The sequence below is a fragment of the Plecotus auritus genome (assembly GCF_963455305.1).
Source record: "Plecotus auritus genome assembly, chromosome: 2".
Taxonomy (NCBI): domain Eukaryota; kingdom Metazoa; phylum Chordata; class Mammalia; order Chiroptera; family Vespertilionidae; genus Plecotus; species Plecotus auritus.
The window spans coordinates 169,490,151-169,508,489 of record NC_137771.1 but is presented as its reverse complement, the minus strand read 5'-3'; the positions used below and the strand labels follow the sequence as shown (position 1 = coordinate 169,508,489).

Here is an 18,339-nt window from a genome sequence, read left to right as displayed (position 1 = left end):
TTTAAAGATTCATTGGATAGACTCAAGAGTAGACAGAGAAATGAGTCTGTGAACTTGGAGGTAGATCAATAAAAATTATCCAATCAGAAGAAGAGAGAAAAAAGATTAAAAGGAAAAAACAAAACAAAAATAGATCCTCAGGGACTGGCAGGATACTAGCTAAAGGTTTAACTTTCATGTTTTTGGAGCACCAGAGGAGATGAGAGACAAGTGCAGGAAAACTATTTGAATAAATGACTGAAAAATTCCCAAATTTGATGGAAGACATACATATTGAGATTCAAGAAGCCTCAGAAAACTCCAAATAGGATAAAGCCAAACATGTAACAGCAAATTTGACAGAGAAGTATTTGGTTGGTATTGTCTCTTTAAATGTGTCTATTTCCAAAAACACAGGTCACACCATCCTTAGAAAATAGTAGCCTCATCACTACTTAAAGCCCTCTGTACAGATCATCTAACTTGGATTGCTTAATCTTCCGCTCAAGATTGTCAATCATGGTCAGTGTCTTGCATGCCCGAGTGTATGGAATATGATTTAATATCTCCTTTCTCACAAATAGATTTTTTCATAAAAATCATCACTGCCATCTTTCACTTATCATTAAATAGTCATTTAGCAACTAGAAATAATTTCTTAATATTTTTTCTGAACCCCCCAAAAAAGAACAAAAAAAATAAATTAAATATAAGAAAAAATGAAAAGATATCTTTGCTGAACCTTGTGTATTCTGAGCCTTGGGAATTTTGTCACTGATGGAATTTCCATTAGCTCTTCTGTCAAATTCATCTGAAAATGCCTAGAAACACAAAGACAGTTTTGATTACTACAATCCTTAGTAGATGAATGAATTTGATTCATCACACCTTTTGATCATGCATGCACAAATATTGATGAGAGAACAATCTCAAAGTATTGTTTTTATCATTTTATAGTTTTAAAGTTATGAAAATACATATATTATTGCTACAAATGAAATAATGAAAATTATTAAAGATGGGAACAAAGATATAAATACAAAAATATTCATTACAGTGCTATTTATTAAAATCAAGAAGAGCCCTAACCGGTTTGGCTCAGTGGATAGAGTGTCGGCCTGCGGACTGAAGGGTCCCAGGTTTGATTCCGGTCAAGGGCATGTGCTTGGGTTGCGGGCACATCCCCAGTAGGAGGTGTGCAGGAGGCAGCTGATCGATGTCTCTCTCTCATCAATGTTTCTAACTTTCTATCCCTCTCTCTTCTTCTCTGTAAAAAATCAATAAAAATATATTTTAAAAAATCAAGAAGAAAATAAAACAGTTTAAAATCCAATAGCGAAATGGTAAAATACACTTTAGTATATCCATGTGTCAAAATATTTAGCAGCCATTTGGAATTGCAATGTCAAAGAGCAGTTAATGGAATAGGGAAATACTCATGTTACATTATTAAATGAAAGATTAACTTTAATTATATTATAATGACACCACTTTACAAAGTACATATGTATAGAAGACTAGAATAAAATATGACTAAAATAATTTATGCATTTTGCACTGTTCAAAGTTTCTACAATGAATATGTATTTCTTTCATATTCGGTAAGAGCAAGTAAGTTGCCAGTAGTTAAAAATACAGTGTTAAGACAATCACAAGAACCCAGATACTTCAGTTTTTAATTTCTTAACTAGAAGCCTGATGCACGAAATTCGTGTAAGAGTAAGCCTTCCTTCCCCCAGCTGCCAGCACCAGCTTCCCTCTGGCACCCAGGACCCGGGCTTCCCTCAGGTTGCATGCAGGCACCAGAACCTGGGCTTCCCTCGCAGCCCCGGCTTCATCCGGAAGGTCATCTGGAAGGATGTACGGAAGGATGTCCACATGACATCCAGTCTAATTAGCATATTATGCTTTTATTATTATAGATTATACCAGAAGAGGAATGGCTAGTGGAGTAGTGCATTTTGGAGCAAGAGGCTGTATTTTAGGCTTAGTGAACCTGTGAATTCCATTTCTTTTCCAGGTAGTGACACTCCAAAATCATCACTATTTTGTAAACAAGCAACAGAGAATTTTGTTGGTAAAAAACAAAAAGTACCAAGTACCATTTTGGCTAAAAGGCCGATACAATAAAGGGATAAGGACTAAAATAGACTATAGACTGAGGGTGTCAGACTCACAGACCTCCAGGGCTCAGGCAGGTAAGCTACAAGTGTAAAGGTAGAGTGAAGTGACTCTGGAGGACTATACAGCATCTGCCATTCAGCCACAGCAAACTGTTCAGACAGAAACGCATACCCAATGTGTCAGAATGTTTGAAATTTTAGGTCTCAGTGGACATCTGAAGTATTATGTGAAATGTTGATTTTAAAATATTAGCAATTAGATTCAGAAGTTTTTAAAACTAGACCAAATAAAGCACATCTAGAGGCCATGTTCAGACCAGGGGTTGCTGTTTTGCAACCTCTGTTACCTCTAAACATCTCAGTAAGTTTTGTTGTTGCTTTTGTGTGCAATATAACCAAAGTTTAACTGTCTTCAATAGTCTTAAGTGAAAAAAGTGTCACAGCCCTGGATAGAGAATCACTACTATTTCCAGTGGCAGTAAAGGTATCTGTAAAGACTAATCCTTCTACTGAATACTGGCAGAGGAACCGGAGCCTTTAGGAAAAGAAACAGGGTCTGGGATTGCACAGCAATAATGAAATTTGAAGGTTCAGGTCCATGTCAGAGGACTCGCTCCCCTATTCACCCATTCAAAAACACTCAGCACTTTCTCTCTAATTTAATTCATTTTATGTGTATAAATCTTAGCTCCCAAAGTAATTAGAATTTACAGGAGGGGAACTATGTGCTACATACCCATCCCATGATCCACATCACCTTGTATAATGCAGGTCATAGGGGGGTTGTTCAAAAAGCATTTATTGATTAGAAATTACTATAGTTATTCAGACCAACTAAATGGACCATATTATTTTGCTTAGGTGGTTTGGTTGTTTGAATAGAATTTAGACTAGAATTGTTTGCTTTGTAAGAACTTAAAGATAGTATTTAGATCCAGAAAAAAATTAATGACCTAAAAATTCAAATGGTCCAACAATTCATGGACATCTCCTGGGTTGCTAGCCTTGATCTGTTCATTTAATTCTTGCACTACCATGGAACTTTTCAAACATTCAATGTCATTTACTCTACTGGACTCTAAGAACTTGGAGGCAGGGATAATGGCCTCTTATTAAATGCCTCTTGTTCTCCCATAATGTAGAGTCCAGTGGCTCACCTATAGCTGATGTTCAGCAAATGTGAGCTGGTTGATGGACTCTCTATGACTTCTGGTACCAAATCTCCTATTCCAGGGGGGATGTGCTGAGTTCATTCTTACCACATCCTTCGGTTGTATTTCATCCTGACAATCTCCTGTTTATAGGACCACAACTGTGCTTTTATATTATGTACTAGAGGCCAATTGCACAAAATTAGTGCACGGGTGGGGGATCCTAGGCCGGCCTGCACCCTCTCACAATCCGGGACCCCTCGGGGGATGTCCAACTGCTAGCGGGATTGGGCCTAAACCAGCAGTCAGACATCCCTCTCGCAATCCAGGACTGCTGATCCTAACCGCTCGCCTGCCTGCCTTCCTTCCTGATCACTCCTAACCACTCACGTGCCTGCCTGATTACCCCTAACCGCTTGCCTGCCTGCCTGATTGCCCCTAACTACTCTTCCTGCCTGCCTGATGCCCCTGCACTGCTCGCATGCCTGCCTGATTGCCCCTAACTGCCTCTGCCTCGGCCCCTACCGCAACAACTTCATCTGGAAGGACATCCAGAATGACGTCCCGAAGGTTGTTTGGCTATCCAGTTTAATTAGCATATTATGCTTTTATTATTATAGATAAAAATTTCTGTGTTCATATGAAAGGAAAAAGAAGGTTAAGGGACATGTAAACTCCATTACAATATATGGGCCTTATTTGGATTCTGATTCAAACAAGCTGTAAAAACAAAACATTTATGTGACAGTTGGAAATTTGAACATTGACTTTATAATTGATGAAATAAAGGAATGATTGTCAACTTATTTTATGTGTGAAATAGTATTGTGGTGTTGTTACTTTTTTTTAAGTGAAGGGAAACCCTTCTTTGTTTAAAAAAATTATGTTTTTACTAGAGGCCCAGTGCATGAAAATTCATGCACTGGAGGGGGGTCCCTCAGCCCAGCCTGCCCCCTCTCACAGTTCAGGAGCCCTCAGAGGCAAGAGGTGACCAGGCAATCAGGGGAAATTGATGCCCCATCACACCTCTGCTGCTACCACTGCCGGCAGCGCAAGCCTTGGCCCGGCCCTAGTTACCTGTGCCTTGGACAGCCCTGGACGGGCTGGGCAGTCACCATACGAGGATTGCCTGCGCCTCAGGCATCAGCTGGGCAGCCACCATCGGAGGATTGCCTGCACCTCGGGCTGGCGCTCAGGGGACTGGGAGACTCCAGAGGCAGGCGCATGGGCAGGCCCAGCCTTGCCGCACACCTGCCACCCTGGCAGGGATGAGGGGACTGGGCGCCACCATCTTGTGGCTGTGGACACCGCCATCTTTGAGGACATGGCAGTCAATTAGCATATTCCCTCCTTATTGGCTGTGGGAGTTGCGATCTTTGAGGGTGGGGCAGTCAATTAGCATATTCCCTCCTTATTGGCTGTGGGTGCCGCCATCTTTGCAATGGCGTTAGGGTCAATTAGCATATTCCCTCTTTATTAGATAGGATTGACTTGCAAGAGATAAGTGAAACAGTGATGAGAGAGAAACATTGATTGACTGTCTCCTACATACCCCCTAACAGAGATTGAGCCTGCAACCCAGACATGTGCGCTGACTGGGAATCGAACCTGCAATCTCTCAGTGCAAGGGACAATGCTCAACGAATTCAGCCACAGCAGCCAAGGCCATAGTGTTGTTACTGTTTAAATTCCAATATCTAAAATAAATACTGACTTGTTTATGGGTAAAATGTATATCTGGATTTGCTTTAAAATAATATGGGGCCCTGGCAAAGTGGCTTAGTTGGTTGGAGTGTCCTTTCATACACCAGAAGGTTGTGGGTTGGGCACATACCTAGGTTTCAGGTTCAATTCCCAGTAGGTGTGTGTGCGATGTTTCTCACATCAATATCTCTCTGTCTTTCTCTCTGCCTCTTTCTTTCTCCCTTCCTCTCTCTCTAACAACAAAAATCAGTAAAAACATTCTCGGGTGATGATTAAAAATAAATAAATAAATAATTTTTAAAATAATATGGGAAGAAAGGCAATAAATAGAGATAGAGATAAAACATATTAGCCATAGGTTGATAATTGTGAAGATGAGTGATGGCTATAAGGGAGTTTATTACACTATTTTGTTTATGTTTCTACATGTTTGAAATTTTCCTAAATAAGAAGCTAAATTTTTTTCTATATCCCTAACTTTGCTTGAAAATTGCTATGCTACAACTAGTCTACAGTGCTCTTTTACTTTCCTGCATGGGAAATACATAAAAGAAACAACCTGTTCGACCAAGAAGACATTGGATACCGTTAGGGCTCAGTTGACAAAATAACCAGAAATGAGTGAAGCTGTACCTGAATATTCCCGTGATCACTCGGGTGCAGCAGAAAGCAAACCTCTTGTAAAACTGTTGGTTGATTGTTGCTACTAAATTTGAACACTTCCGAAATGATCAATTCAGCAAAAACAGTCTTAGGAAACCCCAAATTGCCTGTTCCTATGGCTGGAAACGCAATTGAGTTTAAGGACAAGTTCTCAGTGATTGCCAAACATTTTCTGATTATGTCTTGCATGACCTGAAAAGTACAAAGCACATCCTTATACATTTTTGCCTAGAAATGGGAGTTAGGACCAAAAAAAGAAAATTTAGCAACTTTGACTGTGATCTCTCTCTACTTCTTTTTGCTTTCAACAAAAGGCAGGCTAAGGGCAGTCAGAAGGGGAAAGAAAAAATACAGGAAAAGAAAAAGAGAATGTAAGAAACCCTTCAAAAAGATTCACATTCACTCAGCAATGAAAGAAAGAAGCAAAGCAACTACTGTTATAATCCTTCATGCTCTTCCATTCTTCATCCCCTCACCTTGCCTTTTTCACTAAAGATGTGCTATCTTCGCCTGGCCAGTATGGCTCAGTGGTTGAGTATCATCCTATGAACCAGAAGGTCATGGTTCATTCCTGGTCAAGGCACGTGCCTAGACTGCAGGCTCAATCCCCAGTAGGAGGTCGTGCAGGAGGCAGCCTATCAATGATTCTCTCTCACTAATATTTCTATCTCTCTCTCCCTCTCCGTTGCTCTCTGAAATAAATTAAAGGGGGGAAAGGAATGTGCTATTTCAATAACTCATCCCCAGCTTCAATAACTAGTCTGCAGGAGCAGTCAGCTACACTAAAAGACAGGGCCATAATGATGGAACCTGCCAAGTATGTGATGTTATTGCAGAAGAGAAACAGATAGGGTGCAATTATTGAAAAGAGAACAAAGGGGTGCCCAATTTCCTGGAGAATTTAAAACCAGACTCCACCTTTTGTGAAGATGTATCGCCATTTTTCCAGCTCGGAGCCACCACGTGAAGCACTTGGTAGCATTGCAGATTACAACCAGTGGTTTGAAGAATCGTGCCCACGTCAACAGCCATCCCTTGTCCAGCTGCGTTCAATTCCTTCTGGAGATTTGGCCCAGCTTTTGCCAAGAGGGCCTGAGAAAGGGGCCCACTATTAAGGTTGAGATCCCGAGGAATGGAGTTGACAACAACATCAGCCTAAAGACAAAACCAACAATTTGTTTCAAATTCTAACAAAAAGCATTCATCAAGGATTACTGTATTTGAGCCACTGGACTTGGCACAATGGGGACAACTAAAGATGACTCTTTTCAGAGACAAATACCACCCAAGACAATATGTTATTAGATACTTATTTAAGTTACACTCCAGGACAAAAGAGAGCTGTCAAAAAAGTGTGATCACTGAAGGAGCCAGAGGAAGTGCCATCGGTGGCCAGTGAGGACCCCTACGTGATGTGCGCCCTTTGGGAATAGTTGAAGCAGGCAGGGAGAGACGGGGAAATCATTCAGAAGGGGGAACACATGCATGGTGGGTGTGAGCTGCTGAGCTGATAGACAGCTTGTGCAGCAAAATGGTGCAAGCCAGGCTGGCAATGTTACCGTGGGGGTAGACTGCAGAGGACCTCAAGTGCCAGGCCATCTGGACTTCCCGACAGACAGTGAGAAGCTATGGAAGCGTTTCCAGCAGGACATGTGAGCAGATTAATCAGCTAGAGTAAGACACCAAGAGAAGAGAGGAGAAGGCATGTGACTAAGTCCTTTTCAAAGCTGTCCTGCATGGGTCATGGACAAGGAACACAGGGCAGGTACTGTGGCATCGCAACTCAAATATCTATTGGAGGAAAGGGAATGGAAGAAATATCTTACTATTTAGTGTTCAAAATGGACAAGAAACAGAACTCATTCCAATTACTGACTTGCGTTCAATAAAATTTCTTGTTTATGTATTTGTTTTTTTTTTAATGAGAAACAAAATCATTGTATTATTTTTTTAAATAGTGCCTGAACAAATTCCAATCATGCCTCTACCATTGGTTAGCTGTGAGAGTTGGGCAAATTACTAAGCCCCTCTAAGTCTCATTCCTTCATCTCTTTGAGAAGAATACTAATCCTGGAATCTACCTCATGGCATTGAATGAGAAAATGCAAGCCAAGCACTTAGCATATGGCCTGGCACATACTAAGTAATCATTGTTAGCAATTATTCTTGTAATTATCATCTAAGCTTGTTATATAAGGATGATGACCCACAGAATGAAAAAAAATATTTGCAAATCATAATCTGGTAAGGGACCTGTATCCCAAATACATAAAGAACTCTTAAAATTCAGTAATAAAAAGAGAACCCAATTGCCCTAGCTGGTTTGGCTCAGTGGATAGAGTGTCAACCTGTGGACTGAAGGGTCCCAGGTTCGATTCCAGTCCAGGGCACATGCCCGGGTTGCAGGCTCCATCCCCAGCAGAGGGTGTACAGGAGGCAGCCCATCAAGGATTTTCTCTCATCATTGATGTTTCTATCTCTCTCCCTCTCCCCTCCTGTCTGAAATCAATAAAAATATATTTTTTAAAAAAGATAACTCAATTTAAAAGAGGACAAAGGATCTGAGTAGATATTTCTCTGAAGAAGATAGGCAAATGGCCTTCCCTAGGAATCTCTTCCCCAGGCCTGCCCACAATCCTCAAAGGAAGGAAGGAACATCTGGCACAGCAGGGGCTTCCAGGGCTATTTCCATTACTTAGAGCTTGTGTTGAAAAGGTTGTTAAAAACATTTTTAAAAAACACACCACCCCCTTGGCAGACCTACAATAATAGTCCCCACATAATACTCAGACCACTTCCAGGTGCAGTTTGGACTTTCCTTCCCACAGTTTCTTACTGGTGCTGGGTGCTGATTGGCCCTCAGACTCAGGTCTCCAGGCTCAACCTGGTTCAGCTCCATTGACAAGATTCCTGTCTTCTGTCCCCACTCTACACTCTAATTTTCTATATCTGCTATCAGTAAATTTGATAGGAAAGTAACCTCAGATTTGCCAAAATATGACAGGAACGAAGGCCCTGAGAAAGTATAGAGAGCCTTGTAATTGTAAGCTATTATTGTGGATTTTCACATTTACTGGGAACCTGGTGATCTGAATACACTTCCAGTTCCCACACATAACTGGCCACTCCCTATCAGGAAATGCTGTGGTGAAGTAGCCCAATTTTCTAAGAAAACTTGTTTCCAGGTCAGGATGGAGAGCATGGAATTCTCTCCCTAATTCTCCCTTATCCTAATCTTCCTTTGGCAACAGACTCCCTGGAGTTGCAGCACCTACTAGGTGTTCTGTAAAAAGGGACACTCACCATAGCATTCTGCACATCTCCTTTCACCAACAGGATCCTCAGACCGCCTGGGCACAGCAGCATTTCTCTATTCCCATCATCATTTCTTGGGCCCGGCTGGACTCCTGCTGGTACACTGGGCAGGGAAGCAGTAGCAGGCTTGTTGTCTTTAAATACAGTTTTCACAGTTTCAGCAAAGGCCTCAACAGTCTTCACAGCTAAATCCACAAGGTAAACCTCTTTCAAGGTGCATCCAGCCGAGTTATACTGGAAGGTTTCCTTGATGGCCAAAACAATGGTCTCCACACACTGGGATAAGGGAAAGCCACCGTCTCCAGAACTAATGGCAGGGATGGCTATGGATTGGTACTGGAATTTCTCAGCCAAATGGAGACTTTTTTCCACGGCTTTCTTTAACTGTAACACACACCCCAGAACATCACTGCTGTCCCACTTGGGTCCTACTGCATGGATCACCTGGTGGTATGGGAGCTTTCCTGGTTTCGAGATGGTGGCATGGCCAGTTGGGATCTTACCCTTTTTCTTCACTATCCGGTCACAGTCTGCTTGGAGCTCAGGGCCAGCTGCCTTTGAAAGAGCAGCAGCCAGGCCCCCACTGAGACGGAGGTCCTCATTTGCGGCATTCACCACCACTTCAACAGGAAACCGTGTCAAGTCACCTTGCTGTACAATCAGCGAGACTCCAGGGGCCAATTCTGTCCGACAGGAGCACTTCTGCCCATCACTGCCACCTCCCTCCTTCTTTCCTTCATTCTGCAGTAGTTCCACAAAACAACCATATAACCGTACCTCACGTTTATAATACCATGGTTTATCCCGGAAGGACTGGCTGGCTCCTGGCTTATCAATACTGATGCTTTTAACACAAACTGAATCCCTGGCTTGCTTGAGGATGTTCATTCCCTCTAGGACTTCGGCCTTTGAGCCAGTTAGTAAAATGCCTTTTGGTTTGTTCCTAGAATTGAAATCTACCTGAACATTTAGCTTGTTCATCTTTATCTTTTGCAAGAATAGCTTCTTCTCTGCCTTCAAATAATCAATAACTAAGGGAGGCTTTACTTCAAGGAATCTCTCTATTTTCATGTTTTTTTCCACAAAGTCAAAAAGTAAGTTGTAGATTTCATTTACTTCTCTCACGCAGCCTGCAATAATGACCTCAGCTGTGGTTCCTGAAGTTAACTCATTGATCGTTACAGTCTTTGAGGAAGAATTATGTTTCTTAGGCAAATTGTTAGTGATGGTTTTCCATCTCTTGCTGTTAATAACTTCCCTGTCCTCAATGACTATGCGCTTATAACTTAAGGCACTGACCATTTGCTTTTCAGCTTCTAATAGGACTTCAGAAGAACAGCCGGTTAAGAAAACAGTTGTGCCCTCTAGCTCATAAACGGCAAGAATTTTCTGCGCTATCAAAAGAGACTTGGAGAGATCTGAACAGTCGACCTGTTGCAAAAACTGGAAAACCTCAGGGGGAAGCTGAATGCTTTTCTGAACCATGGTGTACATCTTTTCCTGGACTTCACACTTTGCTTTATACACATCTATAGCGAGTCCTTTAAAGCACATGTGTTGGGTGACTTTGTCATAAAAAATCTCCATCTCTGGGTACTCCCTGCGGAGACGCTCCTGTACACCGCTGTGGCACAGAAGAGAATACTTTCTTGGAGAAATGGCCACTTTCTCCTTCAGACTTTGCTCTTCTCTTTTAATTTTTTGAGTGGCGTTTTCTATTAATTCCTTGATTTGTGGCTCAATGTTTTGTACATCCTCTGATTTCCCCACTAAGGTTACAATCCCCATATCTGTATCAAACTCAATCAAAATTCTTTCATCTTCTAAGTCATTTTTCATGATGTCCCACACTGCTGGATCCACTTTAAATGGGGTAACTTTAAATCTAGACCTGATGCCGAAGAAGGCTGTGGAAGCATCTTTCTTCCAGTTCTTGATTCGTTTTCTTCCTTGATTGACTAAGGTGGCTGCAGGTCTGATGGTAACTTCACCATTGAGTGGGGACCATGTTAGCTCACAGTGAGAACGTCTCACTTCTTCATTTATCTCCTCAATCAGATGATTTTTTTTGTGTAAGAACTTCCATAAAGAAAGGTCCAAAGATTCTTTAAATGGTGCTGGAAGCTTGATCAGAGGCTTCTCCTTTCCATACAAAGCTGTGCCCAAAGAGGTATAGTATGGGAACACGGAGAGCGGCATATTATTGAGGCCAAGCTTCTTGGTCATGATGGTGTCTAACACTTAAAAGGAAATAAATAAAATAAAATAATCCCAGGGTAATATGTTTCAAATGAAAACAAACAAACAAAACTCTCCTGTCAGGGGGTGGAGGGGGAATCCTAGTGTCTATAGAACTTTGCTGTTACAACATAGTATTAAAAGGACAGCTCTACTCTAAAAGTGCTCAAATATAAATTCATATGTATTAACACTGCACAGGTATCCCTTGTGTAATGGAGTAATTACTTTCTGGCCAAGATCACTGTATGGTGAAATTATGTTATGTCAATTCTGTTTTCTGTTTTTGTGGTAACAATGATATATCAAAACCAGGTTAAGAAATAGATATGACTTTGGTCACCAGCATGGGGATACTGTTTGCGCCAGTGTAAAGAATATTCTGGTGCTTAAAGCCAACCTTGTCTAAGAATCATGCTATGTGCTGTTTCTTGTGCCTCTCACAATTTTAGGCTTCATAGATGACTTAGATTCCATTATCACTTCTAAGGGGAGGAGCATAATAATAATTATCATAGCTTACTAAGTGTCAGACACTATTCTAAGTGCTTTACATATATTTCATTAATTTTATCCTCATGAAAACCCTTTGAGATAGGGACATTATTATTATCGTCACTATTTGCTAATGATAAAACACAGGCTAGCCTTAGCCGGTTGGGCTCAGTGGATAGAGCATCAGCCTGTGGAATGAAGGGTCCCGGGTTCGATTCTGGTCAAGGGCACATGGCCTGGTTGTGAGCTCGAGCCTCAGTGTGGGGTGTGCAGGAGGCAGCCAATCAATGATTCTTTCTCATCATTGATGTTTCTATCTCTATCTCTCCCTTCCTCTCTGAAATCAATAAAAATAAAATAAAAATCTTAAAAAAACAACAACTCAGGCTAGTAAAAATTAGGTAACTCAAATAGGGTCATGTAGACTGTAAATATCTGAGCTAAGATTCAAACCAGTGTCTGTCTGGCCCCAAAGCCCACGCTCTTGCCCTTCTACCAGGGGTTCCAAACCAAGGTCATCTTCAAAGTCATCAGAGCCCAGCCCAGAGACTGATTCGGGAAGTCCTGCACCTCCCCAATCCCTGCTACAATCAGTCTCTTGCCACATATACTGAGACAGTCGCTAGGATGGTATATGGGCATGTCTGTGTGTGGATGGGAGGATACTCTTCTTCCCAAAACCCATTTTGTGGTAGTTATTAGACAGGTACAAGGAGTCTAAGAAGAAAGGGAATTAGAATGAATTCCAGTAACAACTTGGATTAAAATAGCATCCTTGTGGAAAGATGTTAAAAATAACTTCAATTGGGGAAAGAACCAAGATGGCGGCATAGGTAAACACCTATACTTGCTGCCTCTCACAACCACATGAAAATTACAACTAAAAGGCAGAACAACTACCACCCAGAACCTCGGGAAAGCTGGCTGACTGGAAGTTCTACAACTAGAGAGGTAAAGAAAGCACATTGAGACTGGTAAGAGGTGCGGAGTATGGAAAGTGCTGGCATCTGGCTGTGCTGCTCTTTTAATCAGGAGGGAGATACAAGCTCCCGTTTGCTCTGAACTCCAGTTCCAGGCGAGACTCTCGGTGACCCAACCACATACGGGGAGAAACTGGATTGTCTGGCATCGGGACAGGAACGCAAGGGCGGCTTTCTCTCAGAGGTGCTCGCAGCGATCATTGTTCCTAAATGGGGGCACAGGACGTGGAGACCCAGGGACCTCTCTAGTGCAGGGTTGACTGGCAGCCATTGCTGTTTGCTCCGCCCTGGTAATTCCCAGATACCCTGTGCCACCCAATTTACAACCCCACCCAAGCTGTGCACATTGGTTTTTGCATATGAATGGCCTGTCCTTTCTCTGCCTAAAACCTGTCAAACTTTAGCTGGGTCAGAGCCCCAGAGCTTCCAAAAGAAGGCCCATGGCCCAGCAGCAGCATCCGGCTTTGCTTCACAGCTGGGCCTCTTCTGGGCACTTCCAAATCCCATACAAAGAGGAGGAATCTGCGATGTCTCTGTAGCTCCTGCTGGGCGGCCCCAGACAGTGGCTGACCTTGTACCTCCTTGGAGATCCAAGAGCCAGTGTACCCAGTGGTCAGTGTGAGACCATACTGGATTACAGCTCTTCATATCCATAAGAGACACACTCAAAGGGTAGACTCAGTGAGCACCAAAGTCCCAGTGAAGCAAGTCCTTCCCCATAAGGGTGTCTCCTCCATAACAGATATTCCAGTGTAGACACAGCTGGTCATCACAGCCAATTGGCCTGGAGGTCAATTCCTCCCAGTGATAACAACAGCAATTAAGGCTTAACTATAAGAAGACTGTACACACAGCCCACAAAGGGGTGCACCAAGAGCGTCCACCTCAGGTGACTGGCAAGCTGAGCCACTGGGCCCTATAGGACACCTACCACACAAGCCACTCTATCAACTCAAGGAGACTTAGAAGCTACCCAGTACATAAAAACAAACACAGGGAAACAGCCAAAATGTGGAGACAAAGAAACAAGTCACAAATGAAAGAAATTGATGGAAGCAAACTACTGGATATAGAGTTCAAAATCATGGTTATAACGTTATTCAAGAATCTTCTAGAAACCTCCGAGAAATTTAGTGAGACTTTCAAGGATATGGAAAAGGACCAATCAGAAATTAAGCATACACTGACTGAAATAAAGAATAATATACAGAGATTCAACAGCAGACTAGAGGATTCCAAGAATAAAGTCAAAGATTTGAAATACAAAGAAGCAAAAAACACCCAACCAGAAAAGCAAAAAGAAAAAAGAATCCAAAAATATGAAGATAGTGTAAGGAGCCTCTGGGACAACTTCAAACATACCAACATCTGAATTATGGGGGTGCCAGAAGAAGAGAGAGAGCAAGATATTGAAAACCTATTTGAAGGAATAATAACAGAAAAATTCCCCTATCTGGTGAAAGAAATAGACTTACAAGTCCAGGAAGCGCTGAGAACCCTAAACAAGAGGAATTCAAAGAGGACCACACCAAGACACATCATAATTAAAATGCCAAGGGCAAAAGACAAAGAGATAATATTAAAAGCAGCAAGAGAAAAACAGTTAGTTACCTACAAGGGAGTACCCATACAACTGTCAGTTGATTTCTCATGCCAGAAGGGAATGGCAAGAAATATACAAAGTGATGAATAACAAGAACCTACAACCAAGATTACTCTACCCAGCAAAGCTATCATTTAGAATTGAAGGTCAAGTAAAGAGCTTCACAGATAAGAAAAAGCTAAAGGAGTTCATCACCACCAAACCAGGATTATATGAAATGCTGAAGGGTATTCTTTAAGAAGAGGAAGAAGAAGAAAAAGGTAAAGATAAAAAACAATTATGAACAACAAAGTGACAACAAAGACATATCTATCAACAAGTGAATCTAAAAAGCAAATGAATAAAAAACCTGATGAATAGAACAAACTGATGAATATAACAGAATCAGGAGCATGGAAAGGGAGCAGACTGACAATTCTCGGGGGGAAGGGGATGTGAGGGGTGCAGGAAGAGATTGGACAAAGAGCTTACCCCTATTAACGAGGTCAGTGGGGGGAGAGAGGGTTGGAGTAGGGTGGGAACCGGGTGGAGGAAAAAAGAGGAACATCTGTAATAATCTGAACAACAAAGATTTTTTTAAAATTTCAAAAAAAATAACCTCAATTGTGATGATTGGATCCTAGGCCTTGAGCCAGACATAATAAAAAAAAGCATGGCCTTCAGAGATCCACACACATAGCCTCAACTTCCCCATGTGGCCCCGTACACGCTACAAGCCTGGGCAGTACCAGAGACCGCTAACACTGACAGAGCACTAACCATGTGCCAAGCACTTTGCAGATATAATTTCATTTAATCCTCATAATGTTCCTGAGAGGTAAGTAATAGCAGGAACTCTGTTTTACACATGAGAAAACAGAGGATTTGGGTTAAGTAACTGGTCCAAGATCACAAAGCTGGTAAGCACCAAAGCCAGATCTGAACTTGGGTCTTATTTGATCCAAGAACCATCAAAGAGATCTTCAATTTTTCATCCCATTTCCTCTTCTGTTAAGAAAGCGTAACTATATCTAACCATGCAGGTTATTATGGGGATTCAGTGAGATGCTATGGCAGAAAACAGCAAAAAATCTCACGTGCAATAGGTGTTTAATAAGGGTTCCCTTCCTTACGATTTTGTGAGTCAGATTTTGGGAAATAGAACCAAATAATTTCAGAGTAAAGTGCCTAACATTCAATCTCAAATAATCTACATATAAAACAATCTGTTCTTAATCCATCTTTATCTACAATTTGCCTCATTATTGGTAAACCACCATAATTGGTGAAATATCCCACAAGAAAAATTCATGTCATAGGTGAACAGTAAACTGGGGAAAAGTGGAAAACTTAAAAGCATTGATTATGGGCCCAGACTGCCAAGGTTCAAATCCTGCCTCTGTCACTCACTAGCTGTGTAACCTCGGTCAAGTGATTTGAGCTTTCTGTACCTCAGTTTCTTCATTTGTAAAATAAGGATTACAATAATAGCAATGCCTGTAAAGCAATGTCTATAAATCCACTTTGTAGCACTCTGAGAGCTCTGCAAATGTCCAGAGTGAGAAAGGGAAAGTCAGTGTATCTCAGACCCTGGAATGAGCGAGGTTAGGGAGGCGGCGTGACCAACATAGTCAGATGATTCAAAGATGTCAAATGAAATGGAACCTTTGAGAGGATCCTACTGTTCACAGGTGTAGCGCGGGTATAAAATAAACCTCAACAGACTTGGGAAGAAGGCAGCTTGCGGGACTGAGGGGAGGGAGAGGTTGTGAGTGAATGAGGGGGTGTGCGGACAAGTCTGTTGTGTGTGAGTAAGTGAGGAACAGTCAGATACTGCAGGGGTATCAGGAGCTAGCAGACCAGGCTCTCTTGGACAGGGAGCCCCTGGCATTCCCCATGCTGCCGGGCTCAGGCATGGAACTCATGCCATCTTGAAGGGGAGAGTGGCCTCCTCTAGGAATTCAACATCACCAACACCCAGATTGGCCTTGGACACTGCCTGGGACCCTACAGCCACACCAGCCAAAGTCCTGCTGCCCCGCCCACAGACCGGCGACCCTAGGACATCCACCTCCAAGGGCGCAGGGTTCCCTCAGCAAAAACTCAGACTTGCCTCTCCCTGATTGCCGGCCCATAGACACTGTGGTCACCCTGCTCCAGGGTGTGGGTTCCCCCAGACTGCCACCCAAGCAGGCGGCCCCAGGGTGCCTCTGTGAACCTCTGCTGGGTGTGCACATACCAAACTAAGGGCACACGGCTCCTGGAACAGAAACTGGCACCTCCCTCTCCCTGGCTGCAGACCTCAGGACACCGCGGTCATGCTGCTCCAGCATGCGGGGCCCCTCTATGAGCTGCCACTGGGCACATGCCTCTCCAACCAAGGACACATGGTTCCCTCAGCAGGATCCATGACTTCCTCCTCCTGGCTGCCTGCTTCTGGACACTCCGATGAGTTACTGAGGACTCGCCACACTGTTCCAGCCACAGGCTATGAGACTCCCACATCCCCAGCTGCTGGCTCCTGGACCCCCTCATTACTCGCAGAGGGAAATCACCTTGGCCAGAGTCCCACTGCCTCTACCACAGAGTATGGGACAGCTGCCCCCCACTGTCATGGGTTCTGGAACCCTTGTAGTGAGTTGCAGAGTGATGCTACCCTAGTAAGAGTCACACAAAACCAGCCAAAGTCACAGTACCTTCTCCTCAGGCCCTGTGACCCCTTCCTCCCACGCTGTGGACTCCGGGAACTCACAATGAACACATACCAGTGAGACCTCAGGCAACCCTTTTCACAAGAGCCGGAACCATGATCACATCCACAACAGCTTGCACAATGAAGCTGGGGGGTGAGTCACATTGCTAGACAATCCATGATGAGACTTCATCCAAGAATCAGAAACTAACATTCAAGACCCAAGTACATCAGAAACCCAAATAGCTCAAGTAGGGGGCTCCACTAAATCACCAGGCCCAGGGGATCTGAGAGTCTGCATCACTGGGTCCCAAAAATCATCAACTACATAGCACCACCCCCAAAAGAACCTGCATAGCAAAGCAGTTAGATCTAAGACATAGAAACAACTAAAACCTTACGGCAACAAATGGGGAGACAAAAAAACAATCTCCAAAGGAAAGAAAAAGAGGAATCACCAGAGAAGGAATTAAATGAAGTGGAGACAAGTAACTTGACAGAGAAAGAATTCAGAGTAATGGTTATAAGGATGCTTAAACGTCTGGATGACAAATACACACAACTCCATGAGAATTGTAAGGAGCTGAATGAGAATGTCACCAACATGAAAAGAAATCAAGAGGAAATGAAGAATGACATAGCTGCAATAAAGAACACAATGGAAGGCTTCAACAGTAGACTAGAAGAAGTTGAGGACCACATCAGCAAGTTAGAAGATGAGGTAGAAAAAAACACACACAAACACAGTAGCAACTGGAAAGAAAACTTAAAAAGCAGGAGAGCCTAAGGGAGCTTTCAGACTACATGAAACGAAACAGTATCCGCATAATAGGGGTGCCACAATAAGAGGAAGCGGAGGAAGGAATAGAAAACCTGTCTGAAGAAATAATGACAGAAAACACCCTGATGTTGGGAAGAAAAAAGCCACACAAGTCCAAGAAGCACATAGAGTTCCAAAGAAGATGAACCCCAAAAGACCGACACCAAGACGCATCATAATTAAATGGGCAAACATCAACAACAAAGTAAGAATCCTAAAGGCTGCCAGAGAGAAACAGAAAGTTACCTACAAGGGATCTCCCATTAGAATATCAACTTATTTCTCAACAGAAACACATCAGGCCAGAAGGGAATGGAATGAAATATACAAGCAAAGCAAGGGACTGAATCCAAGAATACTATATCCAACAAGGCTATCAATAAAAATTGAAGGTAAAATCAGGAGCTTCACAGACTAAAAAGGGCTAAGGGACTTTATTACAACCAAGCCAGGAATGCAAGAAATGCTAAAGGGACTGCTATAAAAAGAAGAAATAGAAAGGGTAGAAGGAGCACAGGCATAAAAAATAAAAATGGCAACTAACAATTACCTATCAATAACAACCTTAAATGTAAATGGATTAAATGCTCCAATCAA

At 42.6% G+C, this 18,339-nt stretch overlaps 1 protein-coding gene across 1 annotated transcript in view; it reads right to left on the bottom strand.

Annotated features, from left to right (window-relative positions):
- LOC308243049 (protein mono-ADP-ribosyltransferase PARP14-like) overlaps positions 1 to 18,339 on the bottom strand; it is a 75,941-nt gene that overhangs the window by 36,077 nt on the left and 21,525 nt on the right. Inside the window, exons 6-9 of the mRNA XM_080658111.1 lie at positions 8,924 to 11,175; positions 6,539 to 6,775; positions 5,591 to 5,812; positions 722 to 800 (exon numbers count right to left, since the gene is read on the bottom strand). Of these exons, the coding sequence (XP_080514237.1) occupies positions 722 to 800; positions 5,591 to 5,812; positions 6,539 to 6,775; positions 8,924 to 11,175 (2,790 nt within the window). The remainder of the gene's footprint in view (positions 1 to 721; positions 801 to 5,590; positions 5,813 to 6,538; positions 6,776 to 8,923; positions 11,176 to 18,339) is intronic.